At 36.6% G+C, this 24,571-nt stretch overlaps 1 protein-coding gene across 7 annotated transcripts in view; it reads left to right on the forward strand.

The window, feature by feature from the left end:
• DCC (DCC netrin 1 receptor) overlaps positions 1 to 24,060 on the forward strand; it is a 1,370,599-nt gene extending 1,346,539 nt beyond the window's left edge. For all 7 annotated transcript variants that reach the window (XM_007486716.2, XM_056824442.1, XM_056824443.1 and 4 more), the window contains exons 28-29: positions 13,909 to 14,051; positions 21,607 to 24,060. In XM_007486716.2, coding sequence (XP_007486778.2) covers positions 13,909 to 14,051; positions 21,607 to 21,696 — 233 coding nt within the window. In that variant the 3' untranslated portion in view covers positions 21,697 to 24,060. The remainder of the gene's footprint in view (positions 1 to 13,908; positions 14,052 to 21,606) is intronic.
• The last annotated feature ends 511 nt before the right edge of the window (positions 24,061 to 24,571 follow it).

The raw sequence follows: 24,571 nt of genomic DNA on the forward strand, positions 1-24,571 counted from the left end.
GGCATTTGCACTCATGTTACAAAGATGCACTATCCAAAAAAAAGTAGAGTAGAAAAAAAAGACATTTAGCAAATTGTATATATGTGTCTAGGTTCTTACTTTTGAGAAGGATCAAATGGTTTTGGGTGAGCTGCATCAAAGGAAAACCAAGATGACCAATGCCTTCCACAGCTAATTATCCACATTCATAGATGACAACTGAGAAGAGAAAGGGGTGATAGATGATAACTAGAAGATGTTTATAAAGAGGATTTCCTATTTGAAATAGAAATTGTACTACACGAGTTCCAACTCTAAGCTTCCTTGATTTTATAGATTTAAATAAATTATGGAAGAAAGTTTCAAGAATACCAAGAATATTGCATAATATGAGATGCTGAAGAGAATTTAAGGAAAATGAGCTCTTAGAAAAGTCCATTGGATTAGGTCAAGAGAATTTTCTAGGACAGAATTGGCAAAGTATCACAAGTCAGATGCTCTGTTCCCCTTCTTCCCAGCTCTCGAGGGGAGTTTTTATGTGTTCAACCCCTCTGTCCAGCCACCCAAAGGAAGCACTTCCTCCCTCCACTATATAAGGTAATGGGGGTGGGGTGCCTCAAAGATAGTTTGAATTTGTCCTCTGGGCACTGGAACTGTAAAATGTTCACCAATGCTGTTCTTTTTTTTAAACCCTTATCTTCCTTTTTGGAGTCAATATTATGTATTGGTTCCAAAGCAGAAGAGTGGTAAGGGCTAGGCAAAAGTCAAGTGACTTGCCCAGGTCACACAGCTGGAAAGTGTCTGAATCTAGATTTGAACCTAGGACCTCCCATCTCTAGGCCTGGTTCTCAATCCACTGAGCTACCCAACTGCCCCCACCAATGCTGTTCTAGGATACAGTTTCAAAAGAATGGTAGGAAAAGCCAGATCTCAGTGGCACTAGATTGGAGATAGAAGGAAAAGAAGTGAAGTATGCAATGGTAGGCTAATTTCTTTAGAAGTGAGATATTGAAAAGGAAAGATAATAGATTACATTCATCCTCATGGACATATGAAAGAGTACAGCTAAGGAGATGTTTAATGTAGGTATTTTTTTTTGTTTTCCCCAAAGGACTGTGAATTTCTTGAAGTCAAAACTATGCCCATTGCTTTCTTTATATCTCCATCTCTTTCCTTGTATCCATCCCACTTGTTATCCATCTTGTTATCTTTGTATCCTTGTAGCACCTAACAAAGTTCTCAACAACAAATGCTTTCTGAATTGAAATGAGTTGATTTGATGGGAAAGTAGGCACATGAAGGTTTTATGAACAACCCAAGTTATTGGTAAAAAATGAGGCTGTAGCCTAATTCTTCATATGACTCTAGGACTGCCAGGATGAACATTCTAGTCTATCCTTATGACCAACAGAAGAAAGGGTCTAAATAGAAGAGACTAGAGACCATATGAGGTTTTCTAACAAGTAGCAGCCTAGCTGATTGTTTCAAAGTATTGAGCGAGATTATATAGTTTGTTGTACAGCTAAGTCTATCACTGCTTACAGAAAATAATTTTACGTTGTATGGCTTTCTTCAGTGAGGCTCTGGAAGGATTCTGCACCTGGCAGACATATATTATGTACCTAATGAGAAAATGAAATGTTTAATAACCCTACTGTGAAAATAAAGCTTAAAACAGCAAATTCATGCTGAGACTGCTCATGCTACACCTGATCCATAGTGTTAGCCCATCTTCAGAATTTCTTCTCCCTCAGTGGGACTTGCTGAGGAAAATAACATTCAAGCCAAAGTGCCATTCATTTAATTAGCTGTATGGCTGCATCAATTCATTTCTTAATGCATCAGCTGTAAGTGCTCTTCTAAAGAGTCCCCTGAAACCCATGGTCAACATGGTTCTCAGAAGAATGAGGAAAGAGAAGAAGTTTCTGTTTGTATAGTATTTAACATAAGCTATTAACTTAAATACATAGTAGCTTCATTCTGCTTTTTTGAAGTTAAACTCTGGTCTGTTGCATCCCTAAGATAAAGAAAAAACCTCCTTATTTTCTACTTTGCTTCCTAATTAGTAATTTTCAAAGAGAATGACAAATTATTTTCTTGGAAAACTGCTCTTCAGGGCTCAATTCACGTAATTAATGAATGCAGCATTCGCTTGCCAGGGCTTTCTTTGGGATTTTCAAGAATAAATGGAAATGCACACGGATATAACCATTTTCTCAATGGATTAATATACTTCTATAAAATCCAGAGAGACCTTGGAAGCCCATATGTGAAGTCAAGGAGATGAACTCAATTCTTTCATTGCTGGAGTTTAGAACCAGAAGGGACAAAACAAAACAATTCTAAGCCAAATCTCTTATTTGAGAATGGCATAGTTAGGTCTTAGATAAGTTAAATGAGATCATAGGTATACTTGTTGTTAGATTTGAGGTTAGAATCTTTTCCTTTGTTTCAGTCATATGGAACTCTTTGTGACCCAATTTGGGACTTTCTTGGCAAAAGTTGCTGAAATGGTTTGCCTTTTCCTTCTCCAGCTTATTTTGCACATATGGAAACTGAAGCAAGCAGGCAAGGTTAAGTGGCTTGGCCAGAGTCACACAGCTAATGAGTGTCTGAGGCTGCTGTTGGGGAACTTGAGGTGAACCCCAGGTTTGGGACAGGTACCCTTTGCAAGAATGCAAGACTCCCAAATAAATTTAAGCTTAAAAATAAAAAGAGAAATTTATTCATTTGAAATTCATGTTGAAATGGCTGTGGAGGTGGAGCACTGCCTCCTAAAGGAGATGTGTTCTGGGCTTCATATATCCTTTTGACAACAGGGTCTACATGACTAGAGAAAGAATGATGACGGCATATTACTGGGTCTCTGGGACATGAGATGGGTCATGTAATTATGTCCTATGCCTCTAAATCAAAAGGGGGTGAACTGTCCAGTTTAGAGGACAATCAGATATCTGGGACATAAGCTAGATGTTTATCAGGAGCAAGCTGGGATGTGCCTATCTGTGCTCACCAAGAATGAAGGGAGAGGCTGGAAAGCCTCAAAGTCACCTTCATGAATGTAAGGAAAAATAAGTCTTTTAAGCACTCTACACGATCTGGGGGGTTAGGGTGTCTGGGGAAGCCTATAACCCCATATCAAGGCTAGATTTGAACTCAGGTCTTCCAGACTCTAGAACCAGTATTCTAACCACTGTGTTACTTAGCTGCATTCATAAATCTTAAACAAATGGCATTTCCAATACAGAATATTGATTCTCAAGCACTCAATTTAGCTTAATATTGACACCAGTCTTTGGCACCCTACTTTCAGTTCTTTGTTATATACAAGGAAGCTATTAAGTCAGTCATAATATAAAAAACAATGTTTAAAGTAACCTCTAGACCCTGTGAAAAATAGATTGTATTTTTGTTTAAATTCCAGACTTGCTTTGGAATAGAAGTACAGAATGTTCTCACTTTTTTTTAATTAAGTATCTATTCTGAGATAGTTATAGTATAGAGCATAAACAGGAAACCGTCACAGAAAATTATACATAAGTACAGTGAAAAGGGTTTATCAAGTACCTACTAAGGAATACTCTCTTCTCCTATTATAGAATTATGGAATGTGGGAGATAAAAGGAACCTTAGTGGTCATCTAATCTAACCTAAACTTGAAAAAGGATCCCATCTAGAATGATGAGTGGTCTTTGAACGTTAAGAAAATCTCTCTTAAAAGGAAACTCACTTCCTCTTAGGCATCTCATTCTTCTTTTGGAAGGTTTTAATTATAAAGACATTTTCCATGTCAAATGTAAACATTCCTCTCTGTAATCTCATTGTTCTTAATTCTGCCTATTCTGGTAAACAGAATAAATTTAATCTTTCTTCCTCAAGACAGAACTTCAAATCCTTTAAGAATGCCATGATCCCATCAGTATGGCTCTACCTCATGATTAGGTCATGTACATTCTAGTAACAAAATATATTGCTTGGTTTGTTGCTCTTTGTTTCCTAGTTAAAACAGAATCAAGCATTCATTCATTCAAATACTTATTGTGCAACTATAATGAACAAAACACCATAGAATAAACAGATTTCTTGCTTTGCTAGAGCTTTGTTTGCTTGGAAATCATGTAGATGTAAAAAGTCATATGACAAGGTTTTGTAGGAATTAAGTAGAGTTAAATAAGATATAACAAGAGGTACTTTTTATATAGTTGGCATTCAATAAATGTTGATTGATTGATTAATGCCACATGAATGCTAAATAAATGACATAGGCAGTAATATTATGCCTTACTTTGTTCTGATATGACATATTTCAAAGAGTTTTCAACTTAATTCAGTTCAAATCAACTCAACAAATACACATTAAGTGCCTACCTGACCCTATGCAAAGCACTAAAGATATGAGTATAAAAATAATTATAATACCAGATCCTACTGCTTATATTCTATTAGAAAGACTATGACACGGAAAAAAGTAAATACAGTGCAAGGCAGGTTGTCAAGAGACAAAGGAGAAATTCAGATAAAGCATTTCAAGAAACTCAGAGAGGAAAGGGACCATTTTTAGCTGGAATGGGGCGGGGAGGGTCAGCTTATGTTTAATGGAACAGTTGACACCTGCCTGATCTTGGCCTTCACAGGCGAATTAAAAATTGGGAAGAAAGAGAAAATCTTTGAAGGAATTTTTGCCTTTCTGGATTAGATGAAAAAGGAATGGAATAAATTACATAAATAAAAAATTCAGATTTATAAGGAAGATGACCGACTCTTCACCAGTGACTAAAGCAAAGAAGGAGTAGGAGGCAATGATGAGATGATATGAAGTGTAAACTTGGAAACTGAAAGGAGTTTGCCTCATTTTTTCCAGGGAAGTAAGTTGAGGCCCTTTGCTTTGTGGGGAGGGAAGGGCATAGGTTATATGTAGTATTGGTCACTTAAGGAAAAAATAAAAGTTTGCAATAGATTTGGGTAGAGGTGGATGATCAGTCAATCTAGAAAGAATAATAGAACTGTCAAACAACAGTGGAGGCCCATTGAGATTCTAGACATTAATAATGGATCAAGTCTTCTTGGATGTATGACCTCTTCAGCTGACATTCAGCAGCATTGCAAATAGAAGTAGGGAAAGTAGACAGTGAAAGTAATCAGTAGTTAGATTTATCAAAAGGAATTTAAAAATCAGAAAAATGGAATATGGAAGGATTGCCATTATCTTTAGTGGAAGGAAATAAGAGGAAGAGACAGATGAATGGAAACTACACCCCTACCATATACATAACTGAACAGTGAAAGGGTCAGAATTCCAATGGTCTACCAACAAAAGGCAGCTCTGGGAAATTAGGATAAAAATAATATAGGGAAGAGTAGAATGGGGAAAATAGAAGAAGTCTCTTCTCAGAAAGAGAAATGAAACAGTACCACTGAAGAGATTCCCATGGGAGAAGAGGTATAGACTGCATTAAGAAATAGGAACTAAGCCTTATAATAATATTCATCTATAAAGAATCTGCACATGCCCTTCCTTGAGAAAGGATTTTACTTTCTGAAAAGTATTTCACTACCAGAGAGCAATGTTTGAGTTCCAAGGACAGCCAACATCAAGAATGTAGAATAAGATATAGAAAAACATGGTGTTAAAATGGAAATAATATTCATGGAAAAGGTTAGAATTGGATTGGGCCCCATTTTTTAGAACATAAAGTGATTGCTAATACATAATACTGTTTTCATCTAACATTGATACTACATGAACTGATACTTGTAAGAAGAAGGAGAACAAAAATAAAAAGGCAGAGGGGGGAGGTTATATAGCAGAGGATATAGTAATATAAAAAGATAATAATATAAAAATTGGATTGAAATGAGTTCTCAAGGCTGGTGTTTTAGAGTTTTAATGAGGAGCATAAAGAAACTAAAAAATGAACACCTAAAGGTATAGATCATGAATTAGAAGATAAATATCATAATAGTTGTTTTTCTTTAAAAGAATAACAATCGTGATCAAAATCAAAGAAAGCTTCTTGGAAAAATTTACAGTAAAGGGAGTTATTTTAAAAAGAAATTAGAGGAAACAAGAAGAAATATTTGGCTTAACTACGAACAAAAAAAATGAAAATGGGAGAAAGACTTTTAAAAGAAAATAATTTAAGTATAAATTCAAAGAATTTACTATAGGACAGAGCAGGCAAGTCACCAGAACAAAATGCTGACTTAAGGAAGAAGAGATTACAAATCATTACCAAGGGTGAGTGAGATGGCTCTGTGGATAGAGATTCTAGCCTGGAGATGTGAGGTCCTTGGTTCACATTTGGCCTCAGACCTGTGCAAGTCACTTTCCCCAATTACCTAGTCTTTAACACTCTTCTGCCTTGAAAATGATATCAATTCTAAGACAGAAGGTAAAGGTTTTAAAATATATATATATATATATAATAAATGGAAGTTAATATAAGTTTAATAATTATAACTTTAAATTCATTAAGTAAGCAAGTCAATCTCAACAACCTTTTGTATGCAAAACATTCATTAAAAAATAAAAATATATTCTGCATGAAAATGAGATATTATGACAAAACATGCATCATGTGAATATTTTTAAAAGTAAAATATATTCATAAAATAAAAAAAATTTATAATATAATTATAGATAAAATAGTCCACCACTAAACAGTTCATAATCCATCTGAGTCTTCTAATGCTAGGTGTTCTCCATAAAGGTTTTCTCTTTCTTTCAACATTTCAAGAACCTCCCCCTCCAGCAGTAGCTTTGTGTGACTTTTTCCCTCCAAGGCTTTTACCATATTACTAGCTAACTTTTTCTGAACATACATTTCCTTTATAATACCTTTTATGTCACTTTTTGTGCTTAAGTCATCATGGATAATACACTGCAGCCTACACTCAACTACCATACATTTTTTTCTATTCCCCTTTGGATTACTTGCAGTTTTTATTCTTTGGAAACTATCTTGATCATAATTTGTAGCTATACAGCATCATGGAGAGAATATTGGTCTAAAATAATGAAGTTTTGTGTCAGAGAGTTACTTGTGAACACTGAAAGTATTATATAACTTTTAAAATTTAATGCAGACCTGTTTTTCATTTTTTGGTTCTTAGCCCAGTAAATGCTATTAAATCCTACCAAATAAAGTTCTATTTTCTTAGCATAACTCTCCCTTTCTAAATGTGGAGAAAAAAGAAAAAAGAAAAGAAGTGGCAAAGTGAATAGGATGCTGGGCCCAGAATCAGAAAGACCTGAGTTCAAATTCAGCTTCAGACACTTACTAGTTGTATGGCCATGGGTAAGTAAGTCACTTAGCCTATGTTTGCCTTAGTTTCCACATCTGCAAAATAGGGACATTTAATAGAATCTACCTCTCAGGGTTGTTTTGAATATCAAATGAGACAATACTTGTAAAATACTTAATATAGTGCCTGGAACATAGTAAGTGTTATAAAATGTTAGCTATTATTCATGTGAAAATATTTGAAATATTGTTTAATTCTGTACTGATTTAGAAAATATAATTTAGAAGGATATGCCCTTAATCCCGTAGATTGTTCTGAACATGATTTGTCTGCAATGTCAAAAATATCAAGTCATTGAATCATTGAATGACTCAAAGAACTTTGAATGTACTGCCATCAGTGCTATTCAGAGAATCTGTATTCACCCAAGAAGCAAAGAAATATCTATAAAGAGAGAAAGAAAAAGGTGACTGCCCCGTCAGTATTGCTTTTCCTTAATAAAAATGTGAACAGCTAAATAAGGTAGCTTTTCCCTTTTTCTATTCATCCAGTCTCACCAACCTAGTATTTTATACACTGTTTGAGTTTCTGACTGCTGCCACTTGAAAGCTAAATGAGCAAGTTTTTTTTTGTTTGTTTTGCTATTTGGTTTTGCTTTTTAAAAAAGAAACTGATGGCAAACCAAATATGAGGTGACACACATTGTATGTACTAGGACTATTGAAAATCAGCACTAATTCAAGGTAATAATTCCATTTGGGGTACTTTTTAAAGTTAGTTTTATTATATTTATTCTAAAGAACTAAAACCAATAGATAGAAAATAAAGGAAGATCAATTTTAAATATAATATTCTCAAAAAAATGCAAAGGGAAGTACCGGATGATAATGAAGGTATCTAAACTGAAGTATGATGGCCATTTGTCAGGCATGTTGTAGACATGGCTCATGCATTGGAAAAGAGGACAAATTGGAGTTCTAGGGATCATCATAACTCAATGATTCTTTAATTTTTTGTTAAAGGGATGATAATAATGAGACAAAAGAAATTTGATGGAATCTATATTCGCACTAATAGAAATACTTGCATAACAACAACAATAAAACACTTTGAATGTTGAGGAAGCATTAAAAAGTTCGTTTTGTGCAACATTTACTCTGGACCAACTCTCCCAGAACAAGGCTGATTACATCTACCTCCCCCACCCCCTCACAGGGTAGCAAGAGGGTATCTTTCTCTAATGTTATCAGCTTGAGCCTTCATTCTATTATAGACACCTCTCCCTATACTGATGATTTCCAGTTGTTAAAATTAATACCAATTAGCTTTTATGAGAGGGAATATATTTTAGAGATATAGCAAGAACAGAAGTACAAGTGAACCCTTTCCCCTTATACCTGGGATATATTCTCCCCTGTACTGTCTCAATTCCAGAGGAGAGTGGGCTGAGACAGTATATAGGAATGGTATCAACAAGTTCCGGTCCAAATGCAGAATAGTTTCTAGTTGAATCCCAAAAGTCATTCCTCAGGGAACTGATGCTGGATTGGCTCACTCAGAATCCAAGATGGACTCCACTCACAGATTTCCTGATGGCTTGCTCTTCTCATATCTCAGAGCTCACAAAGTCATAATCATCTCCAATTTTCTTCACTTAAAAGCAAAGAATAACAGGCACAATGGTAACAGAAGCAACAGCAAAGTCATATCATTCTGGAGAACATCAATGCTTGCTTGTGGTTGAGATAAAAACTTGGAGTCTCTTGTCTCACAGAAGGCTCAGTCCTTGCTTCCTTAACTGAACACAATAGAGAAAAAACTAGACCAAGGTACAAACCTTGGGAGATGAGTGTCTTTGGCATGTATCCCAGTTCTGACTTCAGAAACATTCAATCCTAAGGCCTCCTCTTCACAATGTGTTTGGCAAAGTGGAACCAGTTACACAATATCTGTCAAGTTCAAATGGGGCTTGCATTAGCAAAGCATGTTAAGTAAGCTCATATGGACTAGGTTCATTGGAAAATCACCATTACATCTGCTTTCCTTAATAGAAATTTTTTTCACCAGACAAGACCTGGCTCAGAAAATTAATTCTGCCTTTCAGAGAGCTAAGATATATAAAGTGAATATATTAGATATTAAACAGAGAATTAAAATGAACTTTAGAGAACTTCTAACTCAACTCTCTCACTTTACAGACAGGAAAACTGAGGTTCAAGGAGGTTAAGTGATATAAATTCACATAGGTACTCACTGGCAGAATGAGGACTTAAGCTAGGATCTCCCCATTCCAAGCCTAGTATTCCTTGCATTCTGCCATGCCATAACCCATAAATGTTGGTTCTTGAAAAAATATGATATTGGGAACAGGTAGGTGGCACATAGACAGAAAGCCAGGCTTAGAGATGGGAGGTCCTATGTTCAAATATGGCTTCAAAAACTTCCTAGCTGTGTGACTCTGGGCAAGGTTCTTGACCCCTATTGTCTACCACTTACCACCCTTCTGCCTTGGGGCCAATAGTCAGTGTAATGTAAGAAAAGAAAGAAAGAGAGAGAGAGAGAGAGAGAGAGAGAGAGAGAGAGAGAGAGAGAGAGAGAGAGAGAGAGAGAGAGAGAGAGAGAGAGAGAGAGAGAGAGAGAGAGAGAGAGAGAGAGAGAGAGAGAGAGAGAGAGAGAGAGAGAGAGAGAGAGAGAGAGAGAGAAACGAAGGAAGGAAAAGTAATGGTATTTTTAAGTGTCAAGCCAAATCAGTTAAAATAATCAATATAAATCAAAGAAATATTAAGGGTTTTCTATAGACAAGGTATTATGCTGCATGCTGGGCATATAAATTTTTAAAAATCCTCTGATGTCAAAAACATTTTCTAATTATATATATAAATATATATATATATACATATTTAAAATTAAAGTCATTCTCACAGATACTATAAATTTATTTAATAGTACCTCAAATAAACAAATATATTAAAATTACTAGAACCTCTTCATATTGGTCATCTTGTATCACATTGGGTGAGAATGGATTTAAAACTGATAGAAATAGAATAAGAATTTATAAAGTATCTGCTATGTGACAGGCATTATACAAAGCACTTTACAAATACTATCTCATTGATCCTCAAAACCATACTGCAAAGTAGATACTATTATTAATCCCATTGCATAATTAAGGAAATTGAGGCAAAGACATTAAATAACTTGCCCAAGGTCACATAACTAGTTTTTGAGGTAAGGTATGAACTCAGATTTCTCTGACTACAGATTCATTATTACAGTATTGTTCCTCATTACTAAGTTCCATTTTTCTATTAATATCTTATGTTGTTTGTGATTATTTATGTTTTAGATCAATTAAGATATAAATACAATTTGCTTAAATACAGGAAAATAAGTATGTAGTTCTTTACCATAGGATACATCCTCATTATATTCAGAGAGATAAAGTTGTCACAAAAGTTACACTGAGAAGTAGATATTTCCTTAATTTCCATATATTAAAGCATCTTCTAATTAGTCCTATTTTTATCTTTGTAGGAGGATCAGATTCTGCCTTCCCTGAAGTCTCTGCATATTTTACTTGATTCTCTCTCTCTGTGTTTCTCTCTCTGAGTCTGTCTCTGTCTCTGTCTCTCTCTCTCTCTCTATATGTGTGTGTGTGTGTATTATTTATTATATATATGTACATATAAAAATAAATAATACACACACATCCGCATATATACATGGAACTCCTTTAACCACATATCTCCAGACTTCACCAGAATATATACTTTGTGCCACATCCTGGGCTAAATGCAGAATACAAAAATTTAAAAAGAAATGAGATAATCCTTGCACTCCAAGAAATCTGCTCAAAGTCCCTTATTTTATCTAGGAGGAAACAGAATAAGAATGATTAGTCAACTTGACCCAAGGGAGAAACAGGATTTGAAATCAGGTTCTCTGATTACAAGTGGATTATTCTTAGTGTATCACATGAACTTACTTTATGAAACTGGTGATACATACAATTCCTGAACTTTAGATTTGAAACTTAATGGGACAAGGTATTGCCATCACACAACCTCTAATGTTGTCCCTTGTTTAAAGAGCCCTGACTTTAATAACAATCTCCCATTTGCAACAAATTCTCCTGCAAATGTATGTAGCAGCACTGAAACTTTGCTGAAAGAAAATGAATCTATAGGTTAAGATATGGCCACTACGAAAAAATTCCCCAAATCTTAACTCTGAGAACCCTAATATTTGACTAGAGAATAACTGAATAAACATAGAAACAACATAAGTTGTCATATACTTGTTGCATTTATATCTTATTTTATAGTCTTATAATAAGAATATTTATGTAATTTAATTTTATATATGCCCTATAATTATAATTCTATATCTTTAAGAAAAGGAATTCCCCTATCTGGTGATTCCATTTGTCAGTCACCTGATTCAGGAGACAGGTTGCCCATTTGTCCTACCAAATAATTAATACCGCCATCTTGTGGTGATGCCCTAAAACTGCAAGCATGTGTCCTTGGGAGCTTAAGCAAAACCTCTTAAAATGAAGTGCCTGACAATTTGAACTCATAAATTGTGATTTGTTGGGAAATTAACATCACAGAATTAGGGGAGTCCTTAGAGACTATCCTGTTCAACCTCTTTCTTTCAGATATGAGGAAACTGAGTCACAGAAGATTTGTTATTTGCCCCAAATACCTGATAACAAAAGTTATTTTAAGGTCTGTTACCAATAATGTTGTTGACCAGTCATTTTCAGTCATGTCCACTTTTGTGACCACATCTGGGTTTAGTTTTTGGTTTTGATTTTGGCAAAGATATTGGAGTTATTTTCTATTTCTTTATCCATTTAATTCTACAGGTGAGGAAACTGAGGCAAACAGAGTTAATAATAATTCCAGTGTTGTTTACACTTTCCTTTGGAACAGGCACCATATTTCTGTGATCATGCCAATGCACTGCTGGGTACATGACATTGAATCAATCCATATTAATTGATTGATTAAGTCTTAAAAAAAACTTACCTTGTGTCTTAGAATCAATACTAAATATTGGTTCCAAGATAGAGGCTAGGTGATTGGGGTTAAGAAACTTACCAGGTTCTCACAGCTAGGAAGTACCTGAGACCAGATTTGAACCAAAGATATCCTATATGCAGTGGTTTGTCTTCTTCTGCCACTATTTCTCCTCTTGTGTTTTATCACTTGTTATGACCAACAAAAAAAAATGGCTTAGGGGAATAACATTCAAACAACTAAAACATATGTATTTATGTACACATATATTATGTACACACATATAGAGGTGGCTTAATGCATAGCGTTCTAGGTCTGGAGTAAGAAAGACCTGAGTTCAAGTCTCCATCTTTAGACACTTAGAAACTGTGTGAATCCTGGGGAAGTCACTTAACCTCTGTTTGTCTTAATCTGCTGGAAAAGGAAATGATAAGCCACTCCAAAGCCTTTGCCCAGAAACCTCCCGGGACACCTTTCCTGTGCTATGGTTCAGAATTCTGGTCATGACAAGTGGGAGATGGCCTGTATACATATATATGGCTAATAGAAAGCATTATTTACAGTATTACTCTATCAGCTTTCACAACCTCGTGCACAGGATAAATACATAATCCGTGTTCATGAAGATTAAATTGAATTCAGCTAAAATAAAAGTTGGATTCTCTGCACATACAGAGGGCCAGTTAGATCTCATTAAACCAGGTAGAAGCATGTCACTCCAGATGTATGGAATCATGCCTTTCATGAGGGTGAAAGATTAGAACCTGCTCCTGAGAAAAGTAGGGATTGGCTTGGACTTGTGCTCCTTCAGAAGGCATTAAGGATGCAGTCTTTAGTGTGTACCAAGTCCGTCCCAAGGGACTATGCTTCTGTGTGCCATCCAAAAGCCATTCTTCGTGTGGAACCAACTCCCCTTCCCGCTTCATTCTTCTGACAACCGCACATCATTCGGGTCCTCAGTTCAGAATCTGGACACCCAGCTTTGGGACCTAGAGCTGCAAGTCAGCGGAACGGCTTCCCCTGACACTGCGGGGCTGATGAACAGCTTGGAGTTCCCAGGGAGCCCTTTATGGGATTTGAATCCACTTTAAATGACCTCTCACAAGAGGATTATCATCCACTGAAGAGTAGCTTAATCAGTTAACCTCCCTTTCTGAAGACATTTTTTTTGGAGACTAAAAATCATTTAATACATAAAACACCATTTAGTTCACATGTAATTCAAAAACATTTGTCTTCTTTGTACCACCACACTGTCCAAATTTTTGAAATACTGTATGTAATTTATACAATAAAACCTATTAAGGCTCCTGAAGACATTGATGTTAAGCCAACGCCATTTGTAGAACCTGAAAAAAAAAAGGCTGATCTCTGATTTCTACATAAATTACAGCAGAATGTGCCATTATTAATGTACATTTTAAACATATATACATGTCAGTGTACACCATAGATTTATACCATCAGTTGTGCTTTTTGGAAAGTTTACCAACTCAGAAGCCATTTTTTAAAAGTCTGCTTTTAGACTCTGAATCTACCTTTACAAAAGGACCAATAAAGTAGCATTAGTCCCATCTAGCTGGATTTGTAAATTTAAGAAATTATTCCCCAATATGTGACGTGCATAGATTGTACTTCTGTGTGTTTTCTCTTCTAGGTCCTACCCTGGCCAAGACTCATGTGAAAACAGCTTCCCTTGGATTGGCAGGAAAGGCCAGGTCACCCTTGCTTCCAGTGTCAGTGCCCACAGCCCCAGAAGTTTCTGAAGAAGGCCACAAACAACCAGAGGACCCAGCCAATGTAAGAATATTTTTTTTCCCCAAATTCAACCATTCACTGCCTTGCAGTATAACTACAATGAGACAAAATCCCCACAAATTTATTGTTTCTCCTTTGTAATTGACAATTAAAACAAAAGTAAAATAACTAAAATATATATTAATTTGAGTATTTTTTAAAAGTCTTGGACCTGTATAAATTCTTCCACCTAATTGCCTTTACAACGGATATCTATAGTAGTAAACCATTTCCAATAGTATTTAAAATACTGATAGATTCTAAGGCCTTGCAAGATCTTCAGAAATAAAAAAAAAATAAGAATTTTAAACTCTATTTTCTATTTACTAAGTCAGGAAATTGGGCAGCTAAGTGGTTCAGTGGATGAAGTATCAGATTTGGAATCAGGAAGACTCCTCTGCCTGAGTTCAAATCTAGCCTTAGTATGTACTCTGTGACCCTGACCAAGTCACTTAACACTGTTTCCCTCAGTTTCTTCATCTATAAAATGACCTGTAGAAGGAAATGGTAAGCCACTCCAGTATCTTTCTTAAGAAAACCCCAAAGGGGCATCTGGGTGGCTCAGTGGATTGAGAGGAGGTCCTGGGTTCAAATATGACCTCAGATACTTCCTAGCTGTGTGACCCTGGACAAGTCACTTGACCCCCACTGCCTAGCCCTTACCACTCTTCTGCCTTAGAACCAATACACAGTATTGATTCCAAGATGGAAGGTAAGGGTTTAAAAAAAAAAACAAGAAAACTCGAAATGGAGTCACATGACTAAAAAAAAAAACTGAACAATTTTTAAAAAGAGAAAGAAAAGTTCACTAATTAATGTCCTTCAGAAGGATTTTTGACAAAAAAATGGTTTTAATATGAAGCACATCTACTTAACAATCACAATCTTAGCTAGCATTCATATAGTACTTTAATATTTGCAAAGTGTTTTACAAATATTATCTCGTTTTACCCTTTTAACAACTAGAAGGGAGGTGCTATTAATTATCCTCATTTTACACAGATGAGGAAATTGTAGATAGATGAGTGTCTTGCTCCCTGTAAGTATCTGAGACTCAATTTGAACGCATAGCTTCCTAAGTTCAAGTTCAACATTCTATACACTGCACCACCGAGCTAAGCAGAAAACTGAATTCAGCTGAGCTTCATAGTGCTTAAACAACTGAGATGTTATTGGATTTTAAAAAACAAAAAGGGGGGGGGGTGTGGACAAGAGACAGCCGTACAGCTTTATTTCTAACGCAACTGCCGAATGTCTCAATGTTCATTTGATCTTCATTAACATGTTTACATTGGGAATAGGCAGAAATTTCCATCAGACTGAAGGCCCTTCATAGGGGTCCAAGAAGACGTAGAGACAAAGCCAATGCATTTTGCATGTGGGATGGAGGTGCTTACTTTGTGACTTCAGTCATCCACTGTTACTGATGCTATGAAACATTGTAAAGAATCACAGAATATTAAAGTGTTCATGTAACTTAAGCAGTATCCAAGCTCATCCAATTACAAATAAGGAAACGGAGGCTCAAAGACTTTTGGGAGATCATAAGATCAATCATAAGATTGAACTAAAGTCTTCTATATCCAAATCAGGTGTTCTTTCCAATATCCTACAGTGGCTCATGGCTAGCCTTAAAACTCTAGGATGCTTGCAAGATTCACATGGTGTCTCATTATCTGTTGCCTTGGAAAAGAAAGAAGTACCTTGGTATGTGGTGCAGCATGGAGCAGTTGGGTGACAAAATGGATAGAGCACCAAGTCTGAAGTCAGGAAGATCTCAGTTCAAATCCAGTCTCAGTTACAAGCTGTATTAACCTAGATGAGTCACTTTACCTCTGTTTGCCCCAGGTTCCTCAATTATAAAATGGGGTTAATAATGATACCTATTTTGCAGAGCTGTTTTGAGAGCTCAGCACAATGTCTGGCACACAGTAAATACTATATAAATTTGTTTTTATTATCATTATTAGTGTACAAAGCCTGCTTTGTAAATATACCTCTACCCTCAACTCAAATTTCATTTAATCAAACAACTGGTTTTTATAAGCTGTTTTTAAAAGCAAGTTAGAAATTATTTGCCCAATTTTTCATAGTCTTATATCTATATTTAGTCATACATTTTGCTTTTTAATGGCTTGTGTGTGTGAATGCTTCCTGAATCATCAGAAATTGCTGGTATTAAGTGACAGAGTGAGAAGAGAGGCAAAAAAAAAGGAAAGATAGAGACTAAGGAGAAACATTAAAGAAACAATAGCAATATCAAGAAAATAGCAGAGAGGGAAATGGACATCATTAATAGAGGAGAGGGTGAATTATTTCTTCGGAAAGAAACAAGCAAAAAAAAGAAAAAGTGATTGTTAAACAATAAGAGAAAATAAGGAACCAAAATAGATACAGGGATTGGATAAAAATAAAAAGCTAGAGAGACAAAAAGTTTCTCCCCAAAATGTATTGTGAAAAAGATGAAAGAAGGTTATGCTTATGGAAACATAAGACAGGTATTTACAAAACCATAAAGTATCTTAGAACAGATTTCAGAGGAAAAAAGATCATTTTAAAGGACTAAAGAAGTAGTACATCAGATCTACTGGAGGAAAAAAAGAGAATTAGAGGAGAGGAAAGAAGACAAAAAACTAATTTGAATTCTGCTATGCCATTTCATTTAGATTTTATTCCAACATATATCATAGAATGAAAACAAACAACCAAACTTTCTAACGGCTTCTATTTTCTGTATGCACAGATGCTGATTTTGCATAGCATGCAAATAATATCTACATAGATAGCACAACACTATCAAAGAATAATTAGTTTCAGATACATAGCAAGTTGTGGGCAATAGAGCCAGCTTTTATTTTTCTTTTCAGCGAATGGTCTAAATGAAGCAAAAAATGATGCATTGCATCCCCAGGGCCCTGTACTTGGCTCTGATGCATTGTAAAGAATATAGGACTCAGAATCAACAAGACCCAAGTTGGAAATCTACATCTGATCTTCCTAACTGTGTAACCATGCAAAAATCTTTGAACCACCCCCATCCTCAGTTTCTTCATCTGCAAAGTAGTGATAATATAATCCCACATTATTATGTCTCAAACTTCTTTCCTTCAGCTTTGAAATGAAATTATTAATCTTGGTAACCTTCTAAGCTCCCTTCCAGTTCAAACATTCTTTTTAAAGTCATGAGAATATAGGAGAGCAGAGTCATTGCAGGAATGATGAAAATGGGTATAAATTTTTATCCAAGCATATCACTTACTGTAAAAAAAAATCATTACTTTAAAAAGTTTATAATTTAAATAGTGTGAGTATAGCTCACTGCTATAGAGCTCAACCCTTTGCACCTTAGATAGATGCTTTCATGAATTGCATAGCATTGCTACTTTATTATCCCCATTTTACAGATGAGGAAACTAGATTCAATGATCTCTAAGTCCTCCTCCATTGCTAAATATTCTGTCATTCACTGAATGAACTCATTGACTGGCTAGCAAGGTGTTGTCTGGGTTAGTAAATTAAGTGCTCACACCACTTAAAGGTTTCCAGCTCAAACTCCAGAGTATCTTCTTATTACAGTCCCTTACTCATTCCCTTCAATTGGCTAGTTTCCCTGTTCTCTCCCAAACTTCCTTGTAATGACATATATATATTTCATATTTGCTTTTATGTGTAGTGTATGCATTGTTTTTCATAACAGAATGTAAACCCCTTAAGGATAGTGACTCTAACTTTTGTATTTTATATTTTTAAGGTCTAGTACAGTGCTCAGCATGGAGTAACTAATTAATGTTTGTTAATTGATTTGAAGTCTTACATTTATATCCTCGCAACTCATACAGTATTGTTAATATTGAGATTTTGCAGAGTAGGAAATGCAATTGCAATGAGTTCAAGTAAGGACTCAGTATCCCAGTTAGTTAATGAAAACTCCAAATTTAGAAAAACTGAAACTCTTGCAGGCTTGCTTCCCACCCCCCATTAGATTATGCCTCACTTAGGGTAACTAGAGGGCCTGTCTATATAGGCATTTCAGGCCTTACTGTTGATTTCAACAGAAAATATGCTTAGCATCTGGTAGAAGTTCAATGGCTCAGCTAAATAATGCCTAGGGAATTGGGGAGATATCTGCAGATTTCCTGGCAAAGTAGAAAAAATCTACAACCATGAAACTAAGAGAACCGGAGTTGAATTCTATTTTCAACAAATACCACTTGTGTGCTCATGACCTCCAAGCCTCAGCTTCTTCTTTATTTGGTCTTCTTAGGTCTCAAGATAACATGAAATTATCTTTCTATCATAAAAGAGACATATAGATGGTAGCTATTTTTTCTATATGTCGTCCTCAGGTCAAGTGAGAAATTGTAAGTCTATTTTATCAGAGGATTAGCATAGGTATTGTTTAATCACTTCAGTAACGTCCGTCCAATTCTTTGTGGCCCAATCTGGGATTTTCCTGGCAAATATACTAGAGTAGTTTTGCCATTTGCTTCTCCAGCTCACTTTACAGATGAGGAAGGCAAACAGTGTTAAGTACCTTGACCAGGGTCATATAGCTAGTGTCTGAGGTCAAATGTGCATTCAGATTCTCCTGACTCCAGCACAGATGTTCTATCCATTATGCCACCTAGCTGCCCAAATGATTAACATAACTAAATTTAAATAAGTGCAGCACTAGATTGACTACAGGGTGATGAATTTTTCAACCACATAAATCCTTAGTCTCTATATGAAGTCATAGAGCCATTGTGCCCAGCATTAGTGAAAAGAATAAAGGAATGTCCTCACTACCAAAAGTCTATCCTTTGAGTATTGAAGGATGACATGATCTAAATTCATAGTACATTCATATTAGGGAGGGAGTTGATCAGACAGATCTATTCAATTGACAATCCTACTCACATTCTTCAGTTGATGCAGTCACACAAAAGAGCAAGTAATAAGAATATTAAGATGTTTCTGGTTAAATAAATGAAAATAAGTGTGGACACTCTGTTACTCTTTTATGGAGTGTGAATCTTTGGTATAATTTTATGGAATGTTTATCTGTGGTATAATTAGAAAAAAATCACTGGCTATTGGCTAGCCAAGGGTGGAACAACCATGCCTTTGATGACTTAAAAAAAATCAGACACATTCTGCAAAATTATGGTAGGGAGGAGCTTTAAAGAGTATGATCCCTATAATCTAGAGTAGAGGCAGCTGTGGGGGAAAAACAGACAAAACAACTACCCTTCAAAAAAGACCATTTTTTGTCTTCTTCCTTGCAGAGTCATCTAAGGGTAGCAGGGGAAGAGAGTTTTTCCTAATCTCCCACTGTTGCAATAAAAAAATCTGTGATAAAGAGAACCTGAGGCACAAAGTCTTGAACACGAAGAATTTCATACCAATTAGCAATAAATGGAATCCAAGGCTTCTCAGTAGCCAGGGTCTCCTCTGACAAGCAGAACAACTCCTTTATACAGTTTATACCTAAGGCACAAAGCATAGTCTAGTAATATAAACTAAGTGTTATTGCTCTAAGACAAAGGTGGAAGAGGGGCTTGCATTTTGCTTGACTCATTGAGGGGATTTCCACGACCCCCCTGACAAGAGGTAAAACAAAGAGTTGACTCACATCCCTGGCAAGTCTCCTGGTAACAAACATCCTGTGACCAAGTTGTCTCACATTTTCCCATGGTTAGCAAAAGCTCATAGATTTTGAATCTGCAGTCAAACTATAACCCTGTGGTGGTGAACCTATGGCATACATGTCAGAAAGGGCATACAGAGCCTTCTCTGTAGGCACATTCACCATTGCCTACCAGATTTTGTTACTAGACAGCTAGAAGGACTCAGCTGAGCTGCTCCCTTACACCTTTCCACAATGCCTGAAGATATTTTTTCATATTACCTTACCCTCTGCCCAGCAGCCCAATGGGAGTGCTTCCTTCCCTGTCTGGGGTAAGGTGGCAGGGTAGGGTAGTAGGGGGGTCAAGGGCAGCACTTGGTCTGGGGGAAGGGCATTGCTCTTTAAAAGGTTTACCATCACTACTAAATAAAAATAAAGTCAAAAGGGCAAAATAGAGTCATTGTGGGGAAGCAACTCTAAGTAGGATGACCTTGGCAGCGGAGATGAGAATCAGTCATATAGACAAGAGCAAATTAGTCCTGGAAGTCAGTAGGAGCTGCTGAGACGAGCAGGTCCAGGGATCCCATGTAAACAATCCGCCTAGAAAACATATTTAATTGTGGGGAGTCAAGGAGACTTGTCTGAAGAGAAGAAGAACTCTAAGAACATAAAGCATATGGAGGCCTCATAGTGTTAGAGGCATGAGTTGTTTTAATGGCATGTATTCCTTGTGACCTCATTCATTACTAGTTTATTCTATGAATGTGAACAGTCCTCCAACTAATGGATATATTTATGGAAAAATATGCCCTAGGTTGATGGGAGCTGGGAGAAGGTCAATATTTTTCAATACTACAAACCAAATGGCTTTTATTTAAGCTATGTCAATGGGCTGGCTATTAAAGGTAGTAAGACCAGTAGGGATTCATGAGATAAAGTTTTAGGAGTGGAGAATCTCAGACTATATTTGAACCCAAAGTAGGAGTTATCTTTCTAGGGGAACAACCTATGAGTGTGAGTTGTGAGTTACTATAAGTTGAACTCTTAACAGTTATATTGATAAAAATTCCCAGCACCAGCAGAGTCAATTTTGCTTAGAGGAAAACTGTTTTAAATTAAAATATTCCATGTTGTATACAAAAGAAAATAATTTAAATAACACAAATCCTTACTATGAGATACTACTGAAAGCAGAATGATAAAATCAGAGTTAAAGCAGACATTAGAAGTCATGTAGTCCCAGAGGTGTCAAACACAATGTAGCCCCCAACACTCCCAGTGTAGCCAGAACCAGATTAAAATGTATTTGGGTAATGTTTAACAAAGTACATAAAAATATAATAGAATGTATTTTTCTCAGTCAATATTCAATCCATATAGATCCTTAAGTATGGTTTAGTGGCTTCCAGCTTCTATTTGAGTTTTATATCACTGGGTCTGATCTAAACCCCCTATGTGATATATGTTCTTTTACTATATCCCCCTAAAATGAGCTACCCTCCAGCATCTGTTTGAAGATCCCCTGTGGACTTCCTACAGAAATTCATTTAACTTCTGGACAAGCATAAATATAAAAATTCCTTCATCACATTGTATCTACCTGTGGTGACTCTAAATAGTTTCCCCACTACAACTTTTCTAAGGGAGATAGCATATTATCAAGAAAGAAAGCCTGCGCCTAGAATTGGATGACCTGGACTCACATCAAATCACTCTAAGTTACTTAATTTCCCCAGGCTCTGCTTTCTCATTTGCAATGCCAGGAGGGTGGGTTATACAACATTGCAAGTGTGTGGATCATTGACCCTATGTCAAAAGGCTGTCAAGAACTTTTGCAGAGATACAGGGTTAATTCTATGGGACTAGACCTTCCATAGCTCCTAGATAGTATATTATTCCTACAGGTCCCAATGTGCACTGATGACTTACTTGCTTTTACTCTTTCCACAGGTATATGAGCAGGATGATTTGAGTGAACAAATGGCAAGTTTGGAAGGGTTAATGAAGCAACTCAATGCCATCACGGGCTCAGCCTTCTAAAAGTTCCATTGCATTAAGGAGGTGGATTATCCAGAACCATGCAGCATATCAGGATTTCATTCACAGAACGATGTGCCCACAAACAACTGCACACACAACACATCACCTGATCCCCAGTACTGTCTAGTTAAAGGAAGATCCTCCAGCGGTTTGGAGAGGTACATGCCACCTATCTAATGCCCATTGTGCATCTCAAAGTTCTCAAAAGGAAGCACCTATCTACAACAAAGGAGTGTTTCACACAAGGTCAAAGTTAAAGTTTCTGGAGTAATTCTGGCCCTTGGCTTTGATCAGCTAGCCATACATCGTCTCCACATTTGCATTAATAATACATCTGTTTCCATTCATCAGGGCCTGCAGTCCTGTAGGCTTTTGTTTTTGTTTTCTTTTTCTTAATGTGGCAGTCTAGTCTTACAACATGTAAGTGCATTATTTAAACCTGTCCAATGTCATGGTAAAATCAGTGGAGATCACTTGTCTTTTACTTTCAACCACAAAGCACCCCTGGGAAATTCTTACTACAGGGCACCAAAGGATTGGATGTATTACCCAACAGCACAAAAAAAAAAATAAAAACAAAAGAGACAATGAATGCCTATTGTTTTGTAACTCAGTCATTCATCTTGCACAAGTGGTGGGTATTAGCAAGTGGCTGTAAAAATTCACCCATTTTCCTCAAGTATTTGTATATCCACTCTTGGTTAGCATTTATGTCTGGAGAACAGAGAATAGAAACATAAAAAATCTGCAATGGGTGGCATCGTGCCAGCTGCAGTGCATTTTTGGAAAGAGGATACAATATGCAATCTTCTCAGACACACGGTAATTATGAGCTTAAGCTTGTAATAGAACACTTTTCAACATGGGTGGCGTTTGGGCCATACCACACTGTGATGACATTTCAAAAGCTTCACCAAGGCCATTCTCCCTCAGGCGCCCAGGCAGGACTGAGGTTCCTCTCTCTTCCCCAGAGGCTCCGTCCTCCCCAAGAGATGGCTGACTCCATATTCTGCCTGGCATGGATGCCAGTGATCTCTGCCTTCCTTGTCAGAAACAGCAAACTGTCAAAATGCAGACCCTAAGGAAGAGAAGGCAGAGTGCTTCATTCCAGAGGACCGTCTCCTTGGGCCCTTCCTGATTCTCTGGACAGGTCACTGAACCAACTAGCCACATGCTGGCCAATGGTGACCACTGTGGCCTATTGCTGTATTGTGATGAAATTCACACCATCAGGGAGCAGAAGGAAAGGCATCATCTGACACTTAAGAAACTTCATAAATCCAATGGATCCTTTTCAAAGTTGTGTCTCATGATTCAGGAAGTGATTCCAAGTGGCATCTTCATTCTCTGCTAGAATTTTAACTTTATATTACCGTGTTTATCGACAACTCTTAACTGGTTGAATTAAGAACATTTTGTGTGTACACTTTCAGTTGCTGAATTTTCAGCCAGCATTCAGAGTTAATCCCTGTTTATGCAGCTGAATCACCAAAAGGGAGCTAATTTGCATATTTATCAGTTAGGAGACTGCAAAACCCAATAAGAGAGTTTCAGCTGAATTATTCTATTCAGCTCTGCCTTTGATTTCAAGCTTGAGTGGGTCATAATTTTAAAAGAGCATGGAAGGGATAGGATCTTTACAACCTAATAGCTCCTTTTATTAGGTGGGTAATTATATACGAATCCCTGAATGAAATATTTTGAGCAAAATGGCAACGTAACAGAAGTAATAATTCAGATTATTTTTTTACGGTTTTACGTCAGGAAGGAAATCTGATGTCAAAGAGAGAGCTCATTCAAGTCATTCATTAGAAAATCTGGTCCATTTGTAAAGTTCTTCCTTCAACAAGAGTGCTGGTTGTTTTTTGATTTGCTAAAATTTTATTTAAGTCCTTTCTAAGAATTATGTAGTGTTGTCTGTATGAGGACATTTGCCTTTTTTTGTTGTTGTTGGACATCAGGGGTACTTGGGAGTCTGGAAGTCTGGCTCTTTGGAGTGGGGCATTCCCTGTGCTAGCATTAAATCCCTTCAAAATCAACCTATGACTTTGATATAAAGATAATACATTGAAATGATCCCTTATGTCCCTAATGGAGCCCTTAATTTCCCAGGGACAGCCTTCCTTACTTTTAAAGTCACAGCATAGCAGTATGACCTTAAAGGTACCTAATCCCCCCAAGAAGATGTCCTCAATAGTCAAAGTTTGTTTGGTCCCTACATCTTGAATCCAAGGCATTTACCTATCTACTATGACAGATGAGTCTGGGCAGTTCAAAGAGAACTGGCTAGCAACTTCATAAAAATTCTCAGTACTTCCAAATCCAGACTAGTTATTTTTAGAAGATGGAAATATGTTAGAAAAATGCAGACCTTTTGGAGTTGGTTTTGGATGAGTTCTGGATATGGGAGACAGTTTGGAGAATTTGTTTCAGAGGCCTTGTGTTTTCTAAATGTTCTTGGTTCTTGTTCATTTAAAAAAAAAAACATTAAAATGTTTTCGTGGTAGTGGTAAAGACTCACTAACCAATGGTAAAAAAAAAGTGTCCATGCCAGGCCTTATTGTAGAGGACAAGTTGAAGATTATGACCATGAGATACAAGTTCTTTAAGCCCCAAATCCATATGGCTGATGTAGCATATGTTGAACTGTGGTTCCCCAAACCATTCCTGGAAGGCTACAGCTTACCTACTCAGGGTTTTCAGGTAACTCTTTTATTTTCCCAGTCCCCTACTCTCTTGACAAGAAGTAACCTGTGAGTGGTGGAAGTGATCTCTGTTTTGCTCCAGCTCCCAATTGAGTTTAGGCAGTGTCAAAATTTTCAACTCATAAATCTCTGAGTCCCAAAGGGTTCCACTTGACAGATAAACCAGATAC

The sequence above is a fragment of the Monodelphis domestica genome, chromosome 3 (genome assembly GCF_027887165.1).
Source record: "Monodelphis domestica isolate mMonDom1 chromosome 3, mMonDom1.pri, whole genome shotgun sequence".
Taxonomy (NCBI): domain Eukaryota; kingdom Metazoa; phylum Chordata; class Mammalia; order Didelphimorphia; family Didelphidae; genus Monodelphis; species Monodelphis domestica.